The sequence below is a fragment of the Amphiprion ocellaris genome, chromosome 4 (genome assembly GCF_022539595.1).
Source record: "Amphiprion ocellaris isolate individual 3 ecotype Okinawa chromosome 4, ASM2253959v1, whole genome shotgun sequence".
NCBI lineage: Eukaryota > Metazoa > Chordata > Actinopteri > Pomacentridae > Amphiprion > Amphiprion ocellaris.
This window is the reverse complement of record NC_072769.1, coordinates 5,499,959-5,526,252: the sequence shown is the minus strand read 5'-3', so window position 1 is coordinate 5,526,252 and position 26,294 is coordinate 5,499,959. Positions and strand designations below refer to the sequence as shown.

The window sequence follows — 26,294 nt, the reverse complement described above, 5'->3', positions numbered from 1 at the left end:
ATATCAGGGCATTATCAGCAGGCATGAGCATCTGCTGGACCTGGACCCTGTTACATTAACCTCCACAGTCATGATCACATGGGTCTGTCTGGTGTGACTCTCTGGATGTGAACTTCAGCATAATGTTTTCAGAGAACTGTCCCATGCTAATATCCCATCATGAGAAAGTCCCCGTCCCCGTTATTTTACCACCGTTATAGATTACTGTGATTGGTTCAAAGAAATACAAACAATGCTGTGGAGATCGCTCTGGATATCCAGGAGTCTGTCCAACACTTATGCTGCACATTCTCCAAGAACTTTCCTGTAAATGTTCATAATGAGTCCTCATGATGTTGGTGACCCTGACCTTTTAGTCCAGACTACTAGAGTGATGTTGGGCATGAGGTGGACCATCAAAGTGGAGGTCAAAGTCGCTGCAAAACTGTTGAGATGGTTCAGGACTGGATTAGGATCCTCCTTCCTTCGGAGGTTTTCTGCTGGGAGGAGAACCAGGGGTAGATCCAGACTGAAAGGAACACACATCTCATCTGGCCTGGGAATACCTTGCCTCTAGAAAACACTGCTGAAGAGAAGAACATCTACAAAGACCTGCTTAGTCTGCAATCACCAGGTCCACAGTGTGAAGGAGAAGAAGACAGATGGACGTCTGGGTTGTACAGTGGGTATGGAAAGTATTCAGACCCTTTTAAATTTTTCACTCTTTGTTTCATTGCAGCCATTTGCTAAAATCAAAAAAGTTCATTTTATTTCTCATTAATGTACACTCAGCACCCTATATTGACAGAAAGAAACAGAAATGTAGAAATTTTTGCAAATTTATTAAAAAAGAAAAACTGAAATATCACACGGTCATAAGTATTCAGACCCTTTACTGTGACACTCATATTTAACTCACCTGCGGTCCATTTCTTCTGATCCTCCTTGAGATGGTTCTGCTTCTTCATTGGAGTCCAGCTGTGTTTAATTAAACTGATTGGACTTGATTAGGAAAGGCACACACCTGTCTATATAAGACCTTACAGCTCACAGTGCATGTCAGAGCAAATGAGAATCATGAGGTCGCAGGAACTGCCCAAGGAGCTCAGTGGCAAGGCACAGATCTGGCCAAGGTTACAAAAGAATTTCTGCAGCACTCAAGGTTCCTAAGAGCACAGTGGCCTCCATAATCCTTAAATGGAAGAAGTTTGGGACGACCAGAACTCTTCCTAGACCTGGCCGTCCAGCCAAACTGAGCAATCGTGGGAGAAGAGCCTTGGTGAGAGAGGTAAAGAAGAACCCAAAGATCACCGTGGCTGAGCTCCAGAGATGCAGCAGGGAGATGGGAGAAAGTTCCACAAAGTCAACTATCACTGCAGCCCTCCACCAGTTGGGCCTTTATGGCAGAGTGGCCCGACGGAAGCCTCTCCTCAGTGCAAGACATATGAAAGCCCGCATAGAGTTTGCCAAAAAACACATGAAGGACTCCCAGACTATGAGAAATAAGATTCTCTGGTCTGATGAGACCAAGATTGAACTTTTTGGCATTAATTCTAAGCGGTATGTGTGGAGAAAACCAGGCACTGCTCATCCCAATACCATCCCAACAGTGAAACATGGTGGTGGCAGCATCATGCTATGGGGTGTTTTTCAGCTGCAGGGACAGGACGACTGGTTGCAATTGAAGGAAAGATGAATGCGGTCAAGTACAGAGATATCCTGGAAGAAACCTCTTCCAGAGTGCTCTGGACCTCAGACTGGGCTGAAGGTTCACCTTCCAACAAGACAATGACCCTAAGCACACAGCTAAAATAACAAAGGAGTGGCTTCGGAACAACTCTGTGACCATTCTTGACTGGCCCAGCCAGAGCCCTGACCTAAACCCAATTGAGCATCTCTGGAGAGATCTGAAAATGGCTGTCCACCAACGTTCACCATCCAACCTGACAGAACTGGAGAGGATCTGCAAGGAAGAATGGCAGAGGATCCCCAAATCCAGGTGTGAAAAACTGTTGCATCATTCCCAAGAAGACTCATGGCTGTACTAGCTCAAAAGGGTGCTTCTACTCAATACTGAGCAAAGGGTCTGAATACTTATGACCGTGTGATATTTCAGTTTTTCTTTTTTAATAAATTTGCAAAAATTTCTACATTTCTGTTTTTTTCTGTCAAGATAGGGTGCTGAGTGTACATTAATGAGAAATAAAATGAGCTTTTTTGATTTTAGCAAATGGCTGCAATGAAACAAAGAGTGAAAAATTTAAAGGGGTCTGAATACTTTCCGTACCCACTGTACTTTTCAATATTACTGTCTCTTCAGTCAACTGTTCTCAGTGTTTTGGGGGTTTGGCTGAGTTTGACTTTAGAAAGCCGTCCTTTGGTGATCATGGCTGAAGGCGTTAATAATGGTCGCTGTAAAAGTGTGAAAACAGGATTTAAAAAACGCAGTTGAATTTTCACGACTCTGAATCTAACTTGCAGTCACTTACCAGTCCTGCTCTGTCTAATCAGCATGTCAGTGGCAGTTTCTGCCTACTCTTAAACAAAATGGAAATGATCCTTAAGTAGAAGAAGGTTTAGTGACTGGTCCTCTACCTGCCTATGTCCCTCCTGAACTGCTGAATCTGGGTTTGTTCCACCTGATACTCAGCATCTGCACTTCGTGGCTCCAGTCCACCTTGTCTTCAAGGCTGTGATGCTCCTCATTCCATTGGTTGCTCCATTCTTTGGTGTTTTTCTACCTTGATCCCTTGATTTTGTGTTTCCCCTTTTTTTATTTCTTGTCTGTTCTTTGATTCCTTGGCTACCTTAGATCCTTGATTTTTTTTTTAGATTCCATACGTCCTTGCCTTGCATGTTTGTTCTACAGGTCATGGTAAAAATCTGTTGTTTTACTTCCTGATTCCTACTTTGCCTAGTCCTTGGTGTTCTGATGCCTTGGTTCTTTGGCCACTTTATTACCTTTGGTTCCAACAGACTGTGCCTTTGATCCTCGGCATCACAGTTTCCTGAACATTTTACTACTCGGCCTACTGATGCTGGGGTTCTCAGCTCCCTTGGTTCTGTCATTCCCAGTCTTTCTTCTACCTTGTTGACTTTGAGCCTTGAGTCCACAGTTTCTATAACCAAAGGTCCTTGATTGAACAATATCTTAGCTCCTTGGTCCTATGGCACCTTGGTTCCCTGAATGCACTAGGTCTTTGGTTCCACAGGTCCACAGATCTTCATAGGCTGTTTCTTAGGTTTCGTGGGCCAAAGGTTTACTTTTGTTGCCACTTTCATGATTAAGGTTCTTGGCTTGCAGCTGATGGAATGTAACAGACATAGCTCACTCAGCACCACGGTTCCATGCTCCTCTGGTTCTTTGGTGCCTGGGCTACCTTCATGGCTAAGGGACCACAGTTTCTGGATTCTTTAGGTCCTAAGCTATTTAAAGCCTCAATTTCTTGGTCGGTATATCAGTATTTCAGCTCCATAGGTCCACAGGTCCTTAGCTCCTGAGCTCTGAGCTGCCTCTGGTCTTCGGTTGTTGAGCTGTGTGGTTCCTATGGTGTCGGTCTCTTCTTTCAGGCTTTGCTCCTTCCATCCATGTGTGGGATGCCATGACCAAGCAGACGCTGTCCATCCTGCGTTGTTCCCATGCTAAAGGTGTTGGCTACGTCAACTTCAGTGCTACAGGGAAGCTGCTGCTGTCTGTGGGGGTGGAGCCTGAACACACCATCACGGTGTGGAGGTGGCAGGAAGGTACCAAAGACTTCTGACAAACTAAATTCTAAGTTATGTTCAGAAACATTTCTTGACAGGTTCCCTGGTCTCTTTTTAACATTTATTGATCTAGATCTGTACCTGTCTAATGATGGTGTAGGAATTCAGAGCAGGAATGCTTTTAGAATCTTAAACTTGATGAAAAGACGCAGGTATCAATATGAAGGACCTGCTAACCTTCCAAAGTAAATGCATTTTCCATACATTACATGTATTTGGAAGGTGACCTCTGACCTCTCTGCCAGGCACCAAGGTGACCAGTAAAGGTGGCCACGCTGAGCGGATCTTTGTGGTGGAGTTCAGACCAGACTCCGATACCCAATTTGTGTCAGTGGGAATCAAACACATCAAGTTCTGGACTCTGGTTGGAGGTTCGCTCATGTACAAGAAAGGAGCGATTGGCTCGGTGGAGGACGGCCGCATGCAGACCATGTTGTCTGTCGCATTTGGTGCTGTAAGAAAATCTGATTTTAAACTCCAAAACACAGCTTTCAAATGAATTTAATAGGTTTGTACTAAATCGGTGTTTGTCTCCTCCAGAATAACCTGACCTTCACTGGTGCCATCAATGGAGATGTGTACGTTTGGAGGGAGCACTTCCTGGTGCGAGTTGTGGCGAAGGCCCACAGCGGTCCGGTGTTCACCATGTACACCACCCTGAGGGACGGACTCATCGTCACTGGGGGCAAAGAACGGCCGTGAGTAGTTCACATATTAACACAAGGGTCACCAATAAAACCTCATCCTGGCTGGTTTGTTTTAATGTCAGCCTTTGGAAATAATTCCCCAGATTCCTCCGCTAGATAATGAGTAACACCGGGTCAACTCATGGCTGTTTAGAGCCAAAGAAACTAACGAGGGATTCAGTAGAACTAAGTTAAGTGTAGACCCCATGGAACATATTCTACATCTGATTGATCCTCCATCTTTAATAATTTGGCTGCAGGGACTGTTGTTACCCACCCATAGGTAAGAACCAGGGTTTAGGCCGATCCATTTTGGGGTTCCACCAGTCTTGGAGTATTTTTGAATTTTGATTCTGAATAAACAAAATGAGGACATTTGTTGGTGTCTGACAGGACTAAAGAGGGAGGTGCTGTGAAGCTCTGGGACCAGGAGATGAAGCGCTGCAGAGCGTTCCTGCTGGAAACCGGCCAGCCGGTGGAGAACGTCCGATCCGTCTGCAGAGGGAAGGTTGGAGATGAACTCTCAAGTTAAACCAATAATAAGACGGTCGATGGTAAAATCTGAACAGCAGCTGCACCGGAATCACAACTTCTGACCGCTTCATTGTATTTTCATTGTCATCTGGATATGAAAATGTGTAACACACACAATGCAAATTAACCACCTGACATCCACTAGTGGAACCATCATTCACATCATTCGACCAATCAGAGCCTCAGTTAGCTGCCAGCTGCCTTCAGATTTACTGCAATCAGTTTGGTAGCGAGGCTTTTAATTTGTTGGTATTGGCTGGTTTATTGAGGTGCCTCCATGTTCTCCTGTTAACAGCGGCAGGTCTGAGATTCCCTGTAGTGTCTTAGTTCTCTGCAGTGGAACAGGAACCTCAGACAGTTGTGTCTCTGATCCAGGGTAAAATCCTGGTGGGAACCAAAGACGGGGAGATCATAGAGGTTGGAGAGAAGAACGCCGCCTCCAACACCATGATCAACGGACACACCCAGGGGGGGATCTGGGGTCTAGCAACTCATCCTTTCAAAGACATCTTCATCTCCGCCAGCGATGACGGAACCATCAGGATCTGGGACCTGGCTGATAAGGTAGGACGTACTCCGTGTTTCAGACCTGATCGGCTTCAGGCTGCAGCGATGCAACATTATTGTGATCTTTCTGCGCTAGAAACTCCTGAACAAGGTGAGTCTGGGTCATCCTGCCAAGTGTACATCCTATAGTCCCAACGGAGAAATGGTTTCCATCGGCATGGAGAACGGAGAGTTCATCGTCCTGCTGGTCAACTCGCTCACCGTGTGGGGGAAGAAGAGAGATCGCAGCGTGGCCATCCAGGACATTCGGTAGGTTGCTGCCCGCTAACACCTCTGGGTTGTCCTTCAGTCCGCTCATGTTGTGGATTTCTATGGTCCAGGTTCAGTCCAGACAACCGGTTCTTGGCGGCGGGTTCAGTTGAAAGTGCTGTGGACTTCTACGACCTTTCCCTTGGACCATCTCTCAATCGGATTGGCTACTGTAAGGACATCCCCGGCTTCGTCATCCAGATCGACTTTTCTGCTGACAGCAAACACATTCAGGTTTGAAACTCTTCCTGATCCTCAGTGGCCTGCTAGTTCTGACCTTCAAGTCTCTAATAGGAGGTTAAGTTGTCCTTTCTTTTTGTGGCAGGTCTCCACCAGCACCTACACCCGGCAGGTCCATGAAGTTCCCTCAGGGAAGATCGTCACAGAGCTGCCCGCCATTGAAAGAATCACCTGGGCTTCCTGGACCAGGTGAGGCTGGCTGAGAAGTAACCGTAACCTGACACTGCATATTTCAGATACTTTAGCTGTTGACCGGGAGAATCCCCAGCTGACAGTCCAGTTAGAACATGACAACAAAGTGACAAAAAGTCACCGCTAGAGAGAGTCAGGACAACAAAGGAACTAACTTTGGAGACTCAGGAACTAGCCTGAGAACTTAGAGGATGAACCTACTCAACCTCTAAACTTTGACTTTAAATATTAGAGAACTAAACGTAGAACCCGTGGAACGTTTTCTCAAACTTAAGAGAATTCACAGAGCAGCTAAGGGAACATGTAGACCCGAGGACAGTAGCTGTGTTCTGAGGGAACTAACGGTAAAACCTGTCCTGGGGAACGTTGGACACATGTAGAACTTTAGGAACCAAGCATAGATCACAGGGAAACTAGAGAACTCATCAAATGAGTCGACCAAACTGTGAACGTACTGCAGGGTTCTTGGGTCCCTGAGCCTGGAACATGTTGTGGAACTTCCTGGGGTTTTGGGAACATGTTACTGATTGTGTTGTTTCGTGTGCTAGCATCCTTGGTGATGAGGTTCTTGGCGTTTGGCCTCGGAACGCTGAGAAAGCCGACGTGAACTGTGCTTGTGTTTCCCACGCCGGCCTCAACCTGGTGACCGGAGATGACTTCGGCCTCATCAAGCTCTTCGACTTCCCGTGCAGCGACAAGTTCGTAAGTGAACTTCCTGTCAAATAAATCGGAGTCCTCTTGCAGCTTAGAGCCCCAACTGATCTCTGTCACCCTCTTCTGGTCATCTGTAGGCCAAACACAAGCGCTACTTCGGTCACTCTGCTCATGTGACCAACATTCGTTTCTCCTGTGATGATAAATATGTGATCAGCGCCGGCGGCAGCGACTGCAGGTGAGATAAACGCTACAGATGTTCTACCAGGTTCTCCAATGTGACGATTCCTTAATAAAATGTTTTATTCAGGTGTTTTCACACTTTGGACAGAATCAGATAAAACGATTAATAAAAAACAAAGATTTGGAGCCTCAGAGCAGCAGATGTTAGAAAACTCTGGAGGACAAAGCTTCAGGTTCTTTAACTGAACGTCTGCTGTTTTCTCTGCAGTCTGTTCATCTGGAAATGTCAGTGAGACCTGGAACCTCCTGGAACCTCCACCTGGTCCCTCCACCTAGATCCACTTGGATCCACCTGGTCCCTCCTCCTGGTTCCACCTGGTTCCTCCTCCTGTAGATGCTGCACTCTCCTGGATCTTCAGTCTGGTTCCTGAGGGACTCCCTTGGCGGGGATGGAGCCGTCAGTTTGTCTTGCTGGTCTTCTTGTACATTGAGATGCGTTGATTTGAACCTAAGGAGGGTGTGTGTGTCGTAGTCGTAGTTGTGTGTGAACCTGAGGGTGTGTGTGACATAGTTGTAGTTGTGTGTGGACCTGAAGAGGGTGTGTGTGTCTTAGTCGGGGTGTAGCTGTGTTCGTAGCGGTGTTTCGTTGTCAGTATGTGCCTTTTTCACAAACTCTGACCAAACATTTGATACGACTTTCTGTCTAATCGTGGTGCTACGTGACGTTTAGGGCTTCTACTGTTGTTGTTGTGTGTCTCGTTGTGTGATGATGATGATGATGTAATTTTATTTCACTGCACTAGAGTGAAGCTTAAAAAATAGAGGAAGATGGATCAGTGTTTGATCCCAGTCATCAATAACTGAAGATCAATAGAAAATAGTTTGTACAAAAAAAGATTCTACCTCAAAATACAGCAAAGTGAAACTGAATAAAAGTTGATGTGTTTAAGGTAGAAAAGAGATATTTAGTAAAACGATTTTTGTGGACATGACTTTTACATTCAGATGGTGGCGCTGTCGTCTTTCTGTTTGTCTGCTGAGATGTTTGAGTTCAATAACACTGAAGATTGTTACTGTAGAGAGACACAGAGATCATTTCATGCTTCTATCATTTGATGAAATGGTTTCTAGAAATGTCTTCCAGAAGTCTGGTTGGGTTCTCCTGAAGCTCTTACGACAACTAGGACCTGATGACTGAGAACCTCCACAGACCATCTGATAACAAAACGACCAAAACGAGACACAAAACAACCAAAACACGACACAAAACGACCAAAACTAGACACAAAACAACCAAAACGAGACAAAAAACAACCAAAACGAGACACAAAACGACTGAAACGAGACACAAAACGACCAAAACGAGACACACAATGGCCAAAAGTAGACACAAAACAACCAAAACGAGACACAAAATGAAAAAAACAAGACACAAAACGACCAAAACTAGACACAAAACAACAAAAACAAGACAAAACAAGACACAAAAAGACAAAAACTAGACACAAAACAACAAAAGACAAAACGAGACAAAACAACAAAAACGAGACACAAAACAACAAAAAACAGACAAAACAAAACTGAGACAAAACGCCAAAAAGTAGGCACAAAACGTGACACAAAACGACCAAAACGAGACACAAAACGACAGAAACGAGACACAAAACAACAAAAACGAGACACAAAACAACAAAAACGAGATACAAAACGACAAAAACGAGACAAGACGACAAAAATGAGACACAAAACCACAAAAATGAGTCACAAAACAAAAATGAGACAAAAAACGACGAGACAAAACTAGACACAAAACAAGATACAAAACGACAAAAATGAGACAAAACGACAAAAACTAGACACAAAACGAGACACAAAACGACAAAAATGAGACAAAACGACCAAAACCAGACACAAAATGACAGAAACATCATCAACAGGTCATGCTAACATGTTGTGGGACACGTTCCATGTAGAACTAGAAAAGCACTCAGAGAGCGCAGTACTCTGCCAAGGCTGCTCAGTTGATGTATCATTTCTGATGGATGAAATCTTTAATAAAAAATGACCTTGTGCTGAGCACAGGCATGTGTTATACATGTGCATGTTATGTATGGATACTGAATTGCGTGTAAATTACTCTTATAAAGGTCTGTTGATCAGTTCATCACATTTGGCAAGCCTTTGTTTTGCTAGTGTTAAAATAACCGTTCCCTCCATGCTTTTATTTTGAAGGTGTATTTTTAATGTTACGGGCTTTTATTTTGTCACCATTCCAGTGGCACAGGAAGTGTTTATCTAAGAAGTGGTTTCTTGACATGATGAAGATGCTGCCGAAAAGTCCTAAAATTGCCGTAAAGATAAAAGGAAACAGTTCCATGCTGTTGCTGTCTGGCAAAGGATGTGTCTAAACTTAGAAGCTCCTAGCTGGAATGGAGACAAGCTCTGACGGTGTTTCCTGAAGAAAGGAGTGAAGGACAGAAAGGTGAATTTTTGTTCAAAATAAGGCCGACAGCTGAACGTAAATAAAGGCTTTGTGAAACATCGGGAGCTTCACCATTGTTTGGCTGGGGTTTGCTACATACGTGACCTACATATGTAGCGGGACTCAGAAACACCCCACAGTTTAATCAGCTGTTCCTTGTATGATTTCCAACTGATAAATCACAGTCAATTTGTAGTCGGATCGCAATCATGTGATCATCAGCAGGCAACTGACACAGTGTTCACTTGTCATGGTTACAGTGACGCCGTGCCGGAAGCTATATCTGGCAATGGGAAATCCTTCACAAAGCCGTGGATCCAGACTATAAGCCACATCACTGGAAATTTAATGAGATAGTCCATGTGTCATTTCTGACTTCCCCTGAAAATTTCATCCAAATCCGTTGGTCTGTTTTAGGGTAATATTTCACAAAGACAGACAGACAGTTTCAAAGACAAACGTACACCGATCATCACATAACTCTGTCGTTCCTTGGCAGAGTAAGTATGACATATTTTATACATTTTGGACGACATACTACACTTTCACCTTTTTTTATAGATTTGGTCTCAGGACAAGAATATTTACACAACTACTGCATGCTTTAGGATTTAATAAGTGGATTACTGGAAATGTGATGGGTGGACCTAAAATGACACAAAATGACAAAAACAATACAAAACCACAAAAACGAGGACTTCCTCCCGGACCACCTGCCATGATAGTCATACAGTAGAAGGCTCCTGACAGAACCCATGAAATATTGCCAAAAGCCCCACTTTTAAGTGAGGATACAGTATAAAAGGAATCGTAAAGATGGGTCAAGACACTACCGCTAACATCTTTGTTTTGGAGACGTACTGAAACATAGTTTTATCCTTGACGATTAAGGTTTGCCAGCATCTACTAGCATACTAGCTTAGCTAAAATGACGGACATTGAAATTTTGCAAGAATTAAGGCAATTTTGACAGGAAAACAGACAGCAATTTGAAGAGTTAAGAAGTGATTTATCAGGTCTCACTAAAAGACTAGACGAGGCTGAAAGTCGGATCGAAAATGTTGAAGACCGGATGCAAGCCTTGGAGGAAGCAGCCTCAGAGATGCTAAAGCTATATGTGAGGCTAGATGCTAAACTAACGGAAACGGAGAGCCATAATAGACGTGAAAATCTGAGGCTTTACGGAGTGCCCAAAGAGGCCGAAAAAGGCTCTGCTAATATGTTGTCTTTTGTCGACAAACTTCTTCATGAGGGTCTCCAACTACCTGAGGACTGATCTGCAAATACAAAGGGCGCGTCGCTCACTAGGTCCTAAACCACCAGCTGGCGCACTGCCTCGCTCCATCGTGGTCAAGTTTTTGAGCTTTAGAGTAAAAGAGATGTTACTACGCAAAGCTTGGGAATCAAAAGGATTCGAGTGGAAAGACAACCACGTTAATCTCGACCATGATTATCCGCCATCCATCATTGCCAAATGAAAGGAATATTCCGAGATTCGGAAGATTCTGAAAGAAAACCAAGTGAAGTTTCAAACCTTATTCCCTGCCAGGGTACGTGTGATGCACGATGATGGCACTAAAATATACGAATCAGCAGCAGAGGCAACCGATGACCCTGTGAAAAGAGGCTACATGATTACAACAAAGCCAGCACCGACACCAACATCATTAATGGAACAGATAAAACAACTGTCATGGACTCGACTGAATCAGTGCGGGACTAGAGCAACACCACACAACTCCGCACGGGACACCAGCTACAAGGATAAGCTTCGTACATTCCGGAGAATCACTCCAGGTTCAACAGCGGACTAAACTAGATTGAGGCACTAAATAGGAATCCTCCAAGAAATGCGTGGTTTCATTGACAGTGGGACAGTGGGGTGAGTAGACTGACTTGATAATAAACGGGTTCAGTTGATAGAGCTTTCAAGACACTGTGGACCAACAAGGACCCCCCCTTCTCTGAGCCAAGTTGAAGGGGTTTTGCCTTAGAGCGCCCTCTTGGGATTGTCAGGGTCGAATGCCTAGACCTCTATGTAGGAAGTCACATTTAGTTATTTTAGACTATTTGATTTTGTTCTGTATGTGTGTTTTTGTTCTTGTCCATTCTTACACTGTGCTGTTCTGCGCAGAAAAGGGAGGATTACCAGTATTATTGTGTTCTTTACCATTATTACATTTACATGTCTAATAGACCTTTAAAATTTATGTCACTTAACATAAATGGCATCCAATTAAGAGGTCAAAAATGTTCACACAACTGAAAAGGAACAAAGTCCAGATAACTTTCATACAAGAATCCCACCTAAGTGACACTGAGCACACTAAATTGAACAGAATGGGGTATACAAAAATATATTTCTCCTCACATAAAACTGGAAAACTTAGAGGAGTGGCAATTATGCTGTGCAGTGTGGTAAATTTTGAATTTATATCTGAACTCAAAGATAAAGAAGGAAGGTACATTATGATAATAGGTAAAATTGATGGAACTTTAGTGAGCTTGTTCAATGTTTACATTCCACCAGAATGTGGAATGGTCCTTCTACAAACAGGTATTTGAAACCATGACAACAAAAAGTCAGGGCATTTTGATATGTCGGGGGTGGGGGATTTTAACATTCGATTAAACCCAAAAGTTGACAGTTCAAATGGTAAACCTGATAACAAAAACATTTATAAAAAAATTAACAATTTTATTAAAGACGTAGGAATTGTAGATATAAAGTCGTGACTAGACTCATTACTCTGGGGCACACAATGTTTACTCCAGAATAGACTTGTTCTTGATGTTTAAAAATGATGCGTTTCACCTGGTAAATTGTCACATAGGTACATGTACGCTCTCAGACCATAGTCCTGTATATCTGTCCCTTGATCTTAATGGTAAAGTCAAATCTACTCTTTGGAAATTAAATGCTAATATTCTGAATGATGAGGAAATCAAGAACAAATTAAAATTGGAAATTGAATCCAATTTCAATGATAATCATGAGGTTTCTCCAGTTATATTATGGGATGCTCTAAAGGCAGTGCTCCAGGGGAAAATTATTGCAATTTCCTCTACGATAAAGAAGCGCAGAAGACAAAAATTATTAGATCTCGAGAATAAACTTAAAAAATTACAGAAAGAGCATTCCTTTTCTCTACAAGAGTCAGTAAAATTAAAAATACTTGCAGTAAAGAAAGCGATAGATGAATTAAACACACAGGATATTCAAAAAAAGCTAATTTTCACCAAACAACAATATTCCGATACTGGGGGGAACGCAATAAAACTTTTATTATACAGATTAAGGAAACAGCAAGCAGAGAGAACAATTTTAAAAATTAAACATCCCAAAACAAACCAAATTGAAACTAATCTAGAAAAATACAACAGTGTTTTGAAGAATACTACCAAAAACTATACTCTCAACCACAATTAAGAAGTACAAATGAAATTGATACCTTCTTATCTTCATTAAGTTTACCTAAAGTCTCAAATGATCAGAACAAGAAACTAACATCCAAAATAACTATGGAAGAAATTGTATCAGCAATTAAGAGATTAAGAAATGGAAAGGCCACAGGGGCAGATGGATTTAATTCTGAATGGTACAAGATTATGCAAGTTCAGTTGGTACCAACGTTAGTGAATACCTTTAACTGCATACTTGAAACTAAAACTATTCCTCCCTCCTGGAAAGAGGCTATCATTTCTATAATTCCCAAAGAGAACAAGGATAAACTTGACTGTGGAAACTATCGACCGGTGAGTGTACTAAATATCGACTACAAATTATTGGAAATTATTATGATAAGGAAGTATCCTTATTATGTAAATGTTTAGAAGTCATTTTACCTGAACCTATTAATAAAGACCAGACAGGTTTTATTAGACAAAGACAGACGCAAGACAATATTAGAAAGGCGTTCTTGATCATGAAACATGTCAGGCAACATAATTTGAAGACTCTTATAATAGGTTTAGATGCAGAAAAAGCGTTCAATTCAGTACGATGGGAATTTTTATAAAAAGTATTGGCTGCATTTGGCTTTCACTCAGAAATAATACAGATATTTTCCGCACTGTACAACAAACCTACTGCGAGGATTAAAATAAACGGGGATTTATCCAAATCAATTTCTTTAGAAAGAGGAACCCGCCAAAGCTGTGGAGCATCAGCTTTACTTTTTTATTTATTGAGCCCTTAGCTCAATGGATGAGGCAGAGTACAGAGATTAAAGGTGTTACTTTAAAATCAGGGGAGCAAAGATTAGCTCTATTTGCTGATGACATACTAATATTTCTGATGGACCCCACTCAGTCGCTTCCCAAAATAATGAAAATGTTAGATGAATATGGCTCTTTTTCAGGCTATAAGATCAATATTTCCAAAACTCAGGTATTAAAGTTTAATCACAATCCACCTACAAAAATTAAAAGTGCATACAAATGGAAATGGGATGCCAATAGCATTAAATATTTAGGAACTGTACTGACAAAGGATCCATCTGAAATGTTTCAGGCCAATTATGGGCCTCTACTTTCAAAAATAAGATCAGATTTACAAAGATGGAATAATGTCCCTTTTTTGGGTCTACATTCTCGGGTGGATTCAATTAGAATGACTATCCTCCCTCATTTCCTTTACCTCTTTCAATGTCTTCCAATTCAGATAGTTCAAAAACAATTTGATGAATGAGACAAACTACTGGCAAAATATATTTGGTAAAATAAAAGAGCGAGGATAATATATCAGACAATGCAATTAATAAAAGAGAAAGGGGGATAGGCCTTCCCTGCCTTCGGGAATATTACTATGCTGCACAAATTAGACCCTTAATCTGTTTGTGTTCGCCCACCTTTTTGGCAGGATGGAAAGATGTTGAAGGGACTGTTACAAAGGACATACCAATTATGGCAGTATTAGTTGACAAAAAACTGCAAACTAATACCAACTTTACCAATGACCCTATCTATGAATCTCTGTTAAATTTGTGGAATAGAGTTATGCAAATTTGTAGCTTAGAAAGTCTGTCTCGAATCCTCAGGTGGTGTGCATACGACTCTGACTTCAAGCCAAATGCCCTTGACAAAAGATTTAAAAGTTGGGTCTCAAAGGGACTTACTAGCTGTTATTCTTTTGTCCACAAGGGGGCGTTTATAAATTTTGAATTTCTACAAAACAAATATGGATTAGGCCAAGGGGATTTCTATAGATACTTACAGGTTAGACATTACTTTGATCAGAATATAAAAACATCATGGGATGAAAGTAACTTGGGGTTCTTACAGACTTTTCTAACATTAATTAAAACATTTCCTCAAAAGAAAATAATATCTAAAGTATATAAAGCCATTCAACAAGGTAAACAGGCCAATACGGACTACATTAAGAGAAGATGGGAAATAGAAGGGAATATGGAAATTTCAAATGAAGTTGGGTGAACTTATGTAGACTGCAGTGGGTCACTACGGGTTCTAACACTTGGCGAGAGTTTTGTTGGAAGAATCTAACCAAGTTTTTTACTACACCTATTCAAAAGAGACATCAGGGTTGTGGTGATCTCTGCTGGAGATCCTGTGGGTCCTCAGGGGCTAACCACTTCCACATTTTTTGGGCTTGTTCAGTGATAACACTTTATTGGACACAGGTGGACACAGGAGCGTATTAATTACGTATTTGGCAGTAAAATACCTTGTAACTTTGAAAATGTGTATTTGGGTAATGTGAATGTAATAGATTGGAGAAAGAAGGATCAAAGGTTGCTCTGGATATTATTGGCAGCAAGTAAGAAAGCTGTAACAAGGAAATGGTTAAAACCAGACCCACCGACAATTGAAGACTGGATTAGCATAATTCAAGAAATTTATACCACGGAAAAGCTTTCTTTTACCCTCAGGACTCAAAGGGACAAGTTTTACACTATCTGGACAAAGTGGACCGAGTATGTAAAGCACATAAGGTCGGACTTTCAGTAAAGAAACAATATGTAAATGTATGGAAATAATATGTAAGCGTGTGAAAACCATATTTTTGTAAAAGTAATCCTCCCATACATGTTCAACTCAAAAATGTTAAAAAATAAAAACTATTAAAAAAAACACAAAAATGAGACACAAAATGACAAAAATGAGACATAAAATGACAAAAACAAGATCCATAATGACAATAACGTCATCAACAGGCTCTGCTAACATGTTGTGGGACACGTTCCATGAATAATAATTATTATTTAAAATATTATGTTGATTAAAAGTCAGTCTGCCCCAGGGCAGCTGTGGCTACAAATGTAGTTTACCGCCACCGAGTGAGAATGTATGTGAATGAATAATGGATTCATTGTGAAGCGCTTTGAGTGCCTTGAAAAGCGCTATATAAATCTAATCCATTCTTCTTCTTATTATTATTATGATTATTATGATTATTATTATTATTATTATTATTATTATTATTATTATTATTAATAATAATAATAATAATAATAATAATAATAATAATAATAATAATAATAATAATAATAAAAATATTTTAGGAGAAAAATGTCATTTTAGTGGAACTCCAGACTTATTTGGTATTTTAAAAACATTTTGAAACATTCTTTTCTTCTATTTTTTTTTTTTTTTCTTTTTTTTAAGATTTGGTCTCAGGACAAGAACATTTACACAACTACTGCATGTTTTAGGGGTTAAAACATGGATTATTTGAGATTTCATGGTTGGGACCTAAAATGTCCTCCAGGTCCGGGATGATCCTTCAGCCTCCGGCCGGCAGGGGGCGGTGGCGGTGTGTCGGCCTCTCCTGCTTCCGTTAGCCGGCTGTCATGGCGGTGTCCATGTCCGAGGTTTTCTTCACGGTGAGACTCCAGCCGGTTTCCAGGATGAGCTGAGAGAAGCGGGACCGTGTCAGGTGAGGAACCGGAGCTCGGTGACTCACTTCAGCAGCGCCTCCTGTCCGGGCTGGACCAGACAGAGTCCTCGGTCGGTCTCCTGGTTTCGGAGCGTCTCGCCAAATTCCACTCAAAGTTCTATTTTCCTGCTGTCCGGTAATGACGCCTGAACCCACCGACCTCAGCCTGGATGTGATGGTTCTGGTCGTGGATTCGGCCTTAATTTAGAACCCACTAAACCCTTAGTATTCACCTGAAGTTCATCATTATGAGGTTTAGAAAGGTCTCTTATATGTAACATCAGTTTTATTATTTGTCTGAATTTTTGAACCCAACCGGGTTTTTCTCTACATGTCCAGGTGAGTACAGATGCTGATCCTGATCATTTTTACCTTACAGAAATCTTCCTGATTGATTTATGGTTAAAATGATCCACCAATCGGCTGCTCTGGTGCATTTAAGGAAACTCGAAGGAAACTAATGAAACTGATGTGACGTTTTTTACCGTTTAGTTTTATAAATCCGTCCTCCGTAATGTCCACGTCTTCGTATTCAGAAACGCTGTCTGTCTTTGAACGAACCACGAGTCCCTCCGCCCACCTGTTTGCAGGTATGAATGTGATGTCAGTAGAAGAGACAACATAAATTTGCTCTACCTGTTCTTTAGGACAACTGTTGGATGATGTAAACGAGAAAAACAAGACAAAATGACAAAAAGAAGACAAAAAAATGACAAAAACGAGACACAAAACAAAACTGAGACACAAAATGACAAATTGAGACACAAAACGACAAAAATGAGACAGAAAATGACAAAACTGAGACACAAAACAACAACATCCGTCCTCCGTATCGTCCACGTCTCCGTGTTTAAAGTCGACCAGCGTTCAGAAACTCTGAATGCACAAGTCCCTCTGCCTACCTGTCTGCAGGTATGAATGTGATGTCATCAGTGATGCGTGGCGCCCGGTGGCTCCTCCACGCCGACCTGCCTCTCCTCTGTACTGCCCAGCGCCCCGCCCCCCTCCTCACCTGTCCCAGCAGAAGCTCCGCCTCCAAACAGGTGCAGCTTCAGCTCTGCTTCAGTTGTTTTAAGTCCAGGTAAAACAATGACGTCGCTGGTGATGTCACTAATGATGTAACTGGTGATGATGACGTCTGTGCAGGTCAGAGGGCAGATGAACCAAGAGAGGAACCCGAAGGTGAAGCTGAAGGTGGACAGACAGGAGGTGGAGATCAGACAGGGGATGACGGTGGCAGCTCTGGCCCTGGCCATGGACAAGGACTCTGGTTAGAACTTGCTCACTTCCTGCTGTTGGTTTGTTTGTTTGTTTGTTTATGGTTCTCAGACGTTCTGAACTGGTTTGTGGGTTCTGCTGAGTCTGTCTGGTGTCCTCCAGCAGAACTTTGTGTTCCTCCATGTTCTAACTCCATTTTTCATGGAGCTGCTTCTTCTGTTTTAGACCACGTCCTGAAAGCTCTGCTGAACACCTCAGTGGACCTGGACTCTCTGGAGCCGGACTCGGTCCTGGAGGACCGGTGGATCAAGGAGGCGGTGACTCGGTCGGGGATGAAGTTCCGATGGGCCAAACTGAGTACGAGCAGAGAGCGACCCAAACAGGACGCCCAGAGGAGGTAACCGCCGCCACACTCACCGACCAATCAGGGCGCAGGATGCTCAGCTGACTTCTGACCTCTGTGACCCTGCAGGCCCCCAGCGGACCCGTCCCTCCTGGTGGGACGCCCCCCGGTGGTCACCATCATGGGCCACGTGGACCACGGCAAGACCACCCTGCTGGACAGCCTGAGGAAGAGTCAGATAGTTTCCACAGAGGCCGGAGGCATCACCCAGCACATTGGAGCCTTCCTGGGTAAAGTTAGCCTGGTTTAGTTAAACCGGGTTAGACTAAACCTGGTTAACCTAAGCCTGGTTAGACTAAACCTGGTTAGACTGAACCTGGTTAACCTAAACCTGGTTAGATTAAACCTGGTTAGACTAAACCTGGTTTACCTAAACCTGGTTAAATTAAACCAAGTTAGACTAAACCTGGTTTACCTAAACCTGGTTAGATTAAACCAAGTTAGACTAAACCTGGTTTACCTAAGCCTGGTTAGACTAAACCTGGTTTACCTAAACCTGATTAGATGAAACCCGGTTAGACTAAACCCGGTTAGACTAAACCCGGTTAGACTAAACCTGGTTAGACTGAAACTGGTTAATCTAAACCAGGTTAGGCTAAACCTGGTTAGACTAAACCTGGTTAGACTGAAACTGGTTAACCTAAACCTGGTTAGACTAAACCTGGTTTACCTAAACCTGGTTAGACTGAACCTGGTTAACCTAAACCTGGTTAGACTAAACCTGGTTAGGCTAAAGCTGGATAGATTAAACCTGGTTAGACTAAACCTGGTTTACCGAAACCTGGTTAAATTAAACCAAGTTAGACTAAACCTGGTTTACCTAAACCTGGTTAGATTAAACCAAGTTAGACTAAACCTGGTTTACCTAAGCCTGGTTAGACTAAACCTGGTTTACCTAAACCTGATTAGACTAAACCCGGTTTTACCTAAACCCGGTTAGACTAAACCCGGTTAGACTAAACCTGGTTAGACTGAAACTGGTTAACCTAAACCAGGTTAGGCTAAACCTGGTTAGACTAAACCTGGTTAGACTGAAACTGGTTAACCTAAACCTGGTTAACCTAAACCTGGTTAGACTAAACCTGGTTTACCTAAACCTGGTTAGACTAAACCTGGTTAGACTAAAACTGGTTTACCTTAACCTGGTTAGACTAAACCTGGACAGACTAAATCTGGTTTACCTAAACCTGGTTAGACTAAACCTGATTATCTTCTGATTGGTTACTGACTCTGTGTTTGGGTTTTCTTTTCCCAGTCCAGCTGCCTACAGGTGAGAAGATCACCTTCCTGGACACGCCGGGTCACGCTGCCTTCTCCTCCATGAGAGCCCGCGGAGCCAACGCCACCGACATCGTGGTTCTGGTGGTGGCGGCCGACGATGGCGTCATGAACCAGACGGTCGAGTCCATCCAACACGCCAAGAGAGCCAACGGTACGAGGAACCCAGAGAACCTTCACGTTCTCTCATTCTGTTTCTGTTCTCATTCTGTTCTCATTCTACTGTTTTCACTGGGTTCCGTTGTGGTTCTGCTGTTCCAGTTCCAGTGATCGTGGTAGTGAATAAATGCGATAAGCTTCAGGCCGACCCTCAGAGAGTCAAACAGGAGCTGCTGGCTCACGACGTCGTCTGCGAGGAGTTCGGAGGAGACGTTCAAGCGATCCATGTCTCTGCTCTGAAGGTGAGCTCACCTCGTGTGACGTTCCATTCAGGTTCTTCATCAGTGTTTCATTTTTGTTTTTGATCTGTAAGATCTCCTACTGTAAGTTCCTTCGAGTCAACGTTCTAGCAATGTCCTGACAGTCACTGATATCACTGTGAACTGGTGATGTCACTGCTGCTCTTTCCAGGGTGACAACCTGCTGGCCCTGGCTGAGGCCACGGTAGCGCTGGCCGAGGTTCTGGAGCTGAAGGCGGATCCCAGCGGTCCGGTGGAGGGCCTCGTCATCGAGAGCCGGATGGACAAAGGCAAAGGGTGAGACGGAACCTAACCGTGGTTCTGTTCTCAGGAACCCGTCTATGGAAACCCTAAAGACCATGTTCTGCTCTTCTGGGTCTCCTCAGGCCGGTCACCACTGCCATCGTCCAGCGGGGGACGCTGAAGCGTGGCTGCATCCTAGTTGCGGGGAAATGTTGGGCAAAGGTCCGTTTCCTGTTTGATGAGAATGGACGGACGGTACCGGGGGCCGGACCGAGCGCCGCCGTGGAGGTGGTGGGCTGGAAGGACCTGCCGTCTGCTGGAGAAACCATCCTGGAGGTCGAATCTGAAGTGAGTCAAAGAATGAAATGGTGACGAGACTCAACTCAAGATTAACATTTGTTTTTTCTTTGTATACCTGTGTATGGGACCAGACTAAACCCTGGGTAGGGGACCAGCTAATTCCTGTCTACGGGACCAGACTAAACTCCGGGTATGGGACCAGACTAAACCCTGTGTACTTGACCAGACTAAACCCTGTGTATGCGACCAGACAAAACCCCCTTTACAAGGCCAGACTAAACGCTGTCTATGGGACCAGACTAAACCCCGTGTATGGGAGCAGACTAAACCCTGTCTACAGAACCAGACTAGTGTTTGCTGCCGGGTTGCCTTCAGACCTGAAGCTGCTGATCTGTACTCCTGCAGCAGCGAGCGAGGGAGGTGGTGGAGTGGCGGAGTCACGAGGAGGAGTTGGTGAAGCTTCGGGAGGAGCAGAACGCCATCGAGCTCAAACAGAAGCTGCACCTGGAGGAGTACCACCGTGAGAGGGAGAGGCTGACTCACCTGAACTGGAGGCAGAGGAGGACGGCGCTGTACCGGGCCAACAAGAGCCGCTTTTCCATGAGGCCGAGTGAGAAGACGCAGAGCGACCAGCTGAGCCTGCCGCTCATCATCAAAGGTATGCATCTGGCCTGCCTCTGATTGGCTCTGCTCGCCGTGACATCACCCTGACCTCCTGACCCTTAACCTCCAGGTGATGTGGATGGATCAGTGGAGACGCTCCTGAACATCCTGGAAAGCTATGATGCCCAGCAGCAGTGTCAGCTGGAGGTCGTCCACTTTGGCATCGGAGACATTTCCGAGAATGACGTCAACATGGCTGACACGTTCGGAGGTAACGGCGGAAAGTTCGTGTCTCTGATAGTCGAGTTCCTTCATCCTTTGTCCATCAGACCTGTGGCCGGTCTCCTCCGTCCACACCTGGTGGCAGCTGGTCCTGAGGACGCTGATGGACTTGTTGTCAGGTAGCCGACATCAAGTCCTACTTCCACGCAACCCAACATCCAGCCCATCAGCGCCTCTGAGGAGGTTCAGGAGTCAGTCCAGCTGTTTTTAGGACCAGAGGTCCAGGTGGTCGGAGGGGGAAGGAGCTCAATTCCTTGGAGTTTGTTCCAAGATCCAGCTGGGTGTTATTGTGTCCTTTCATGGTGGTTTGATGTCTTTAAGTTGAACAAACATTCAGACGATCCCTGTTCTTCCCATCAGAACGTCTAAAAGTCTTCCTCATCTACAGGTTCCATCTACGGATTCAACGTGGCGGCCAGCCGGGCAATGCAGCAGCTGGCGGCCAGGAGAGGCGTCCCGCTGCGACTCCACAACGTCATCTACAAACTGATCGATGAGCTGAAGGACGAGCTGAGCAGCAAACTGCCGCCGCTCGTCTCCAGGAACGTCGTCGGTGAGTCATTCAGGAAATGCTGATGGTGACGCTGCTCAGTGGGCGGAGCTTCCTGGGATGAATGTAAAGGGTTTACCTGTCTCATCTGGTCCCCCCCTCCTCCTGGTCCAGGTGAGGCGAGAGTTCTCGCCATGTTCGACGTCACTGTGGGGAAGAAGAAGGTTCCGGTGGCTGGCTGCCGAGTCCAGAAGGGCCAACTGGACCGAAGACTCAAGTTCAGACTGATTAGAGGACGAGAGACCATCTGGGAGGGTGAGTGGGACCAAGCGAAACCCTGGTCGTTAACTAGACCAGACCAGACTAAACATTCTCCTGATGTTCCTGCAGGTTCTCTGGCAGCTCTGAAGCACCACAAAGACGAGGTCCAGATGGTGAAGGTGGGGATGGAGTGCGGCTTGTCGGCAGACGATGACGTGGATTTCAGAGCTGGTGACATCATCGAGTGTTTCGAGGAGCTGGACAAGCCACAGGTCACTTCCTGGGATCCCGGGTTCTAACGAGGTTCTGCAGAGAACGAGCTGAATGCACAGACTGAACTGAATGTAGAGCTGATTCCTGACGTTAATTAAATGTTCCTCTAATGTTGTGAAAATGAGCCACAGTTGTTTTGTTTCACAGATTTTAATAGAAGAACTCGACTTCGACAGGAAATCCATCAAGATGATGACTAGAAATGTGATGTTCTGGACAAATCAAACACTTTAAAGAAAAAGATGTTCATGTTCTGCTAGAATAAGGTTTAAAACATAAAACTTAAGATCTCACATCAGGAAAAACAGGAAATCTCAAACTAAAGGACGATCATTCTGATTGCGGTTCCAGATCAAATTTCCTGAGGCAGACAGGAAGCTGTGGAACAGGACAGGAAGTTCATCTGTCAGACTTCCTGTCCCGGAGCTTCCTGTCCTCCTCAGGGGTAGAAGGCAGCAGGTGGAGGTGATGAAGGGCAATGCTTCACTTCCTCCTGCTCTTGCCAGGTTTAGCCAGCAACACCGGATCTATCTGATCTGGACTCAGTCCTCTGACAGAGAACAGCCGGGCGGCACGCTCCGACAACGTTCCCCCACATTTCAGCCCCCGAGACATCAGTTCCTCCTTCAGGACGTCCAAACCCAGAGACTCCAGCTGCTGAACGGACGACACTGAGGACAGATCCACCTGGACGACAGAGTTAGAATCAGAACATCAACCTCTACGGACAGAGAACAGGATTTACCCACTAGTACTACATTTACCCTCTAATACTACATTCAAAAAACTCCAAATATGCATTTTTTACAAACTACTGACCTGCTGAGACCCTGATGGTCTGCAGGGTTCTGGTGGTTTCTGGTCCCTGCAGGACTCTGGGGGTCTCTGGTCCCTGCAGGACTCTAGGGGTCTCTGGTTCTCTGAGCTGCTCCCAGACTCTGGAGATGAGCTGGAAGAGAAGATTTCTGCCAGGATTTATTTAACATCACACGGGACCTGGATCTGGTCTCTGATGGTCTACCTGTCGCTGCTCTCAGGCTCCGCCTCCTGTCTGTGCGTTGTCATGGTGACAGCAGCAGCTCCAAAGCTGGACGAGGACGTGGACGGAGACTCTTCGTCTTCATCCTCTGAGCTGAGCAGCTCCTCCAGGTCGCCCACACCAGTCCTGTTTCCATGACAACAGAGCAGATGAAGCAGCAGGAACGCGTTACACAGGAACATCTGGAACATCATTTAGAATAGACCGGAGGAACCCACCAGAAACCAGCCATCTTCTCCTCCTCCTTCTTCTTCTTGCTGGGCGGCTGCTGGATCTGGTCCTGGTTTGGTCTCTTGGCTGCTGAGACAGCGTCCATCCTCACCTGGCTGCTGGAGGATGCCTGCAGGCCTGGAACACACAGCAGCAGTCAGACTGGTCTCACTGGTCCCACTGGTCCCATGGGGGTCCAGCCTCACCTTTGAGCACTGAGTCCTCGAGTCTCTCCGACAGGTCGTGACACTGCCGCTGGTACTCCGGGTCGCTGAACTGGTGTTTGGGTTCCGATAGTTTCCTCTGGAGACGCTCCAGACGACGCTGCTCCTTCTCAGCCTCCCGCTCAGCCTGCTGCTTCAGCCACTCCGCCATCCTGGAGACCACAGAAGAAGAAGGAGGGTTCACAGCACTACAGAAGAAGGAGGAGGAGGTCACAGCACCACAGAAAAAGAAGAACTAGGGTTTACAGCACCACAGAAGAAGAAAGAGGATTCATAGCACCACAGAAGAAGAAAAAGCAAGCCTCCATTTATATTTGTGTCTCTTTGTGGTTGTTTTGTGTCTCTGTGGTTGTTTTGCGTAAACTGGTTGTTTAAATAGATTCAATAACAGCTGAAACATCATCAGTGTGTTTCCACGGTAACCAGGTCATCATCGGAGACTCACTCTTTCTCGTGGTTGACGTCTCGCAGCCGTCGGCCGCTCAGATCTCTGCAGGCCTCGCGGTTGGTGGTCTTCTCTATCTGAGCGCCCAGAGCTCTCAGCATGGAGCCGAACCCTAGAACACATTTACCTTCAGCCTGGAGCTCAAACATGACTGGACCGGACCATCTACTGGACTCACCTCCCTTCCCTCCTTTGAGCCGCGGCTCCAGGTGGTAGACGGATCCATGCTGCAGAGGATCCTGGAGGTCCGACCGCCGACCATTTCTGACCACATAGAAATCCTGAGAGGAAAGGGTCAGGGTTAGTGTCTCCTCAGAGAAGGTCCTGGAGATGGTGGAGCTTCAGGAGGAACCAGCTGGAGGTTCAGGAAGACATTTCTACCATCTCCTCATCCTGTAGATGTTTTTATATCTCCATGTTTATTTTATTGTGGTGTTCACTTTTATTTTTTTGCATTTTTGTCGTTTTGTGTTTTGTTTTATGTCTCGTTTAGATTCAGAGGTTTTAATGTTTCCTCTATCGAAATCACATTAAACTGAAGCTTCAATAATCTGCTGTTTATCCGTTTTATCAGACTCCTCTGGTTCAACAGTGTTAAATTCACTGTTTAATAAACCTGTCCAATCATTTAAATGGCTGTAACGTCACCAGATAATCTGGACACACCACACATTTTTTTTCGTTTTAGACAAGATTTAGTTATTTCAACCTCATTTGGAGTTCATTTTTTTTGTCCTGTTTTTCTTCTGTCTTTTTTTGTCATGTTAGCTCCTTCATCAATCTTTGGAACCCTTTTGTGGTGTTTTTGTGTTGTTTTGTATCCAATTTTTACATTTAAAACTAAACTATTAAACAAATAAGGAACCAAAACAAGACTAATTTCATTTTAAACTCACTTTCAGTTGTTTCAGAGAATCTAAGTTGTTTTTGGATGATTTTCCTTTATCATTTTAGACAATTTTTGTATTTTTTGAGAAAATTTTGGTGTTTTAAGTGAGTTTTGAGTGATTTTAAGTCATTTTGGACAAGATTTAGCTATTTCAACCTCATTTTTTGTCTTGTTTTGTGTCTTTTTTTTCTCTTATGTTAGTTCTTTCATCCATCTTTGGAACCATTTTGTGGTATTTTTGTGTTGTTTTGTGTCCAATTCTTACATTTAAAACTAAATTTTTAAACAAATAAGGAACCAAAACAAGACTAATTTCATGTTCACCTCATTTTCAGTTGTTTCAGAGACTCTATTAGACATTTTGGATGATTTTCCTTTATCATTTTAGACAATTTCTGTATTTTTTGACAATATTTTGACGTTTTAAGTGAGCTTTTAGTGATTATAGAATCACTAAAAGCTCACTTAAAACGTCAAAATATTGTCAAAAAATACAGAAATTGTCTAAAATGATAAAGGAAAACAGGTTTGAACAATTTTTTGTCATTTTAGACAAGATTTTGTTTTTTTGACCTTATTTGGAGTTGATTATACAAATTCTGAGCCTCGTCTAGTTAGACGACATTTCTAGTTAGAAGACATCTCTGAGTTCCTTCTTCATGATGTTCTGGTTCCTCAGAGCTGCAAGATTTTAAATGAGTTCAAATGAACAGAAAAGAACCCGCACTAGATTCAGAGGCTTTAATGTTTCCTGTATTAAAATATTAAACAGAAGATTCAATAATCTGCTGTGTATCTGTTTTATCAGAATTCTCTGGTTAAACAGTGTTAAATTCACTGATTAATCTGGAGCCAGACTGTAGTAAACCTGTCCGATCATTAAAATGGCTGTTACGTCACCAGATAATCTGAACTCCAGTTTAACTCAAACACCGGTTCGTTTGTTAGCACCTCCGCTAGCAGCAGGCCGTTACAAAGCTAACATTAGACCATTACAACCCGGGTTATCTCCCTTCTCCCGCCTCGGTCCGGTCTAAACACTCACCTGCTGCTGGACGAACCGGGTCAGAAGGTCTCCGACCACCGAACCGTCCGGGAACACGAAGCTGGAGCTCCTGAAGCTCGGACCACCGACGGACACCTCCATGTTCTCAGGAACTGCTCACGGTGCGCATGCGCTCCTCTTCACCAGCCGACCGGGGGGGTCGTCATCACATCCGTTTATTTATTTTTTATTATGTTTACATGCGTGTTAGCTTATATGTTCACAGACACGCTGTTAATATATTATTATTATGAGTTAATATTT

At 43.9% G+C, this 26,294-nt stretch overlaps 3 protein-coding genes across 13 annotated transcripts in view; 2 read left to right on the top strand and 1 right to left on the bottom strand.

Annotated features, from left to right (window-relative positions):
- LOC111568898 (EMAP like 6) overlaps positions 1 to 9,592 on the top strand; it is a 43,818-nt gene extending 34,226 nt beyond the window's left edge. For all 9 annotated transcript variants that reach the window (XM_055009894.1, XM_055009895.1, XM_055009892.1 and 6 more), the window contains 11 exons: positions 3,550 to 3,723; positions 3,990 to 4,198; positions 4,285 to 4,442; positions 4,824 to 4,938; positions 5,340 to 5,528; positions 5,608 to 5,780; positions 5,852 to 6,014; positions 6,106 to 6,209; positions 6,761 to 6,914; positions 7,004 to 7,104; positions 7,318 to 9,592. In XM_055009894.1, coding sequence (XP_054865869.1) covers positions 3,550 to 3,723; positions 3,990 to 4,198; positions 4,285 to 4,442; positions 4,824 to 4,938; positions 5,340 to 5,528; positions 5,608 to 5,780; positions 5,852 to 6,014; positions 6,106 to 6,209; positions 6,761 to 6,914; positions 7,004 to 7,104; positions 7,318 to 7,342 — 1,565 coding nt within the window. In that variant the 3' untranslated portion in view covers positions 7,343 to 9,592. The remainder of the gene's footprint in view (positions 1 to 3,549; positions 3,724 to 3,989; positions 4,199 to 4,284; positions 4,443 to 4,823; positions 4,939 to 5,339; positions 5,529 to 5,607; positions 5,781 to 5,851; positions 6,015 to 6,105; positions 6,210 to 6,760; positions 6,915 to 7,003; positions 7,105 to 7,317) is intronic.
- A 6,688-nt stretch (positions 9,593 to 16,280) lies between these two features.
- On the top strand, positions 16,281 to 24,648 carry mtif2 (mitochondrial translational initiation factor 2). The gene is made up of 14 exons (XM_023270772.3): positions 16,281 to 16,429; positions 17,342 to 17,472; positions 17,576 to 17,699; positions 17,873 to 18,044; positions 18,120 to 18,280; positions 19,306 to 19,482; positions 19,590 to 19,729; positions 19,899 to 20,023; positions 20,113 to 20,317; positions 20,675 to 20,927; positions 21,003 to 21,143; positions 21,543 to 21,707; positions 21,819 to 21,959; positions 22,035 to 24,648. The coding sequence occupies exons 2-14, from the start codon at positions 17,344 to 17,346 to the stop codon at positions 22,202 to 22,204; spliced, it is 2,103 nt and encodes a 700-aa protein (XP_023126540.2). The 5' UTR covers positions 16,281 to 16,429; positions 17,342 to 17,343; the 3' UTR covers positions 22,205 to 24,648.
- On the bottom strand, positions 22,310 to 26,277 carry sde2 (SDE2 telomere maintenance homolog (S. pombe)). 3 transcript variants are annotated; one of them, XM_023270773.3, is made up of 8 exons: positions 26,031 to 26,277; positions 24,275 to 24,377; positions 24,097 to 24,208; positions 23,634 to 23,803; positions 23,436 to 23,565; positions 23,200 to 23,343; positions 22,998 to 23,127; positions 22,310 to 22,865 (listed from the first exon to the last, which is right to left on the bottom strand). In XM_023270773.3, exons 1-8 carry the CDS (start codon positions 26,130 to 26,132, stop codon positions 22,662 to 22,664), a joined length of 1,095 nt encoding a protein of 364 aa, XP_023126541.2. In that variant the 5' UTR covers positions 26,133 to 26,277; the 3' UTR covers positions 22,310 to 22,661. The 3 variants fall into 3 exon arrangements, with proteins under 3 accessions (XP_023126541.2, XP_035804305.2, XP_035804303.2); XM_035948412.2 differs by having other exon boundaries at positions 22,998 to 23,143; positions 24,097 to 24,377; XM_035948410.2 differs by having other exon boundaries at positions 24,097 to 24,377.
- Between the last annotated feature and the right edge of the window lie 17 nt (positions 26,278 to 26,294).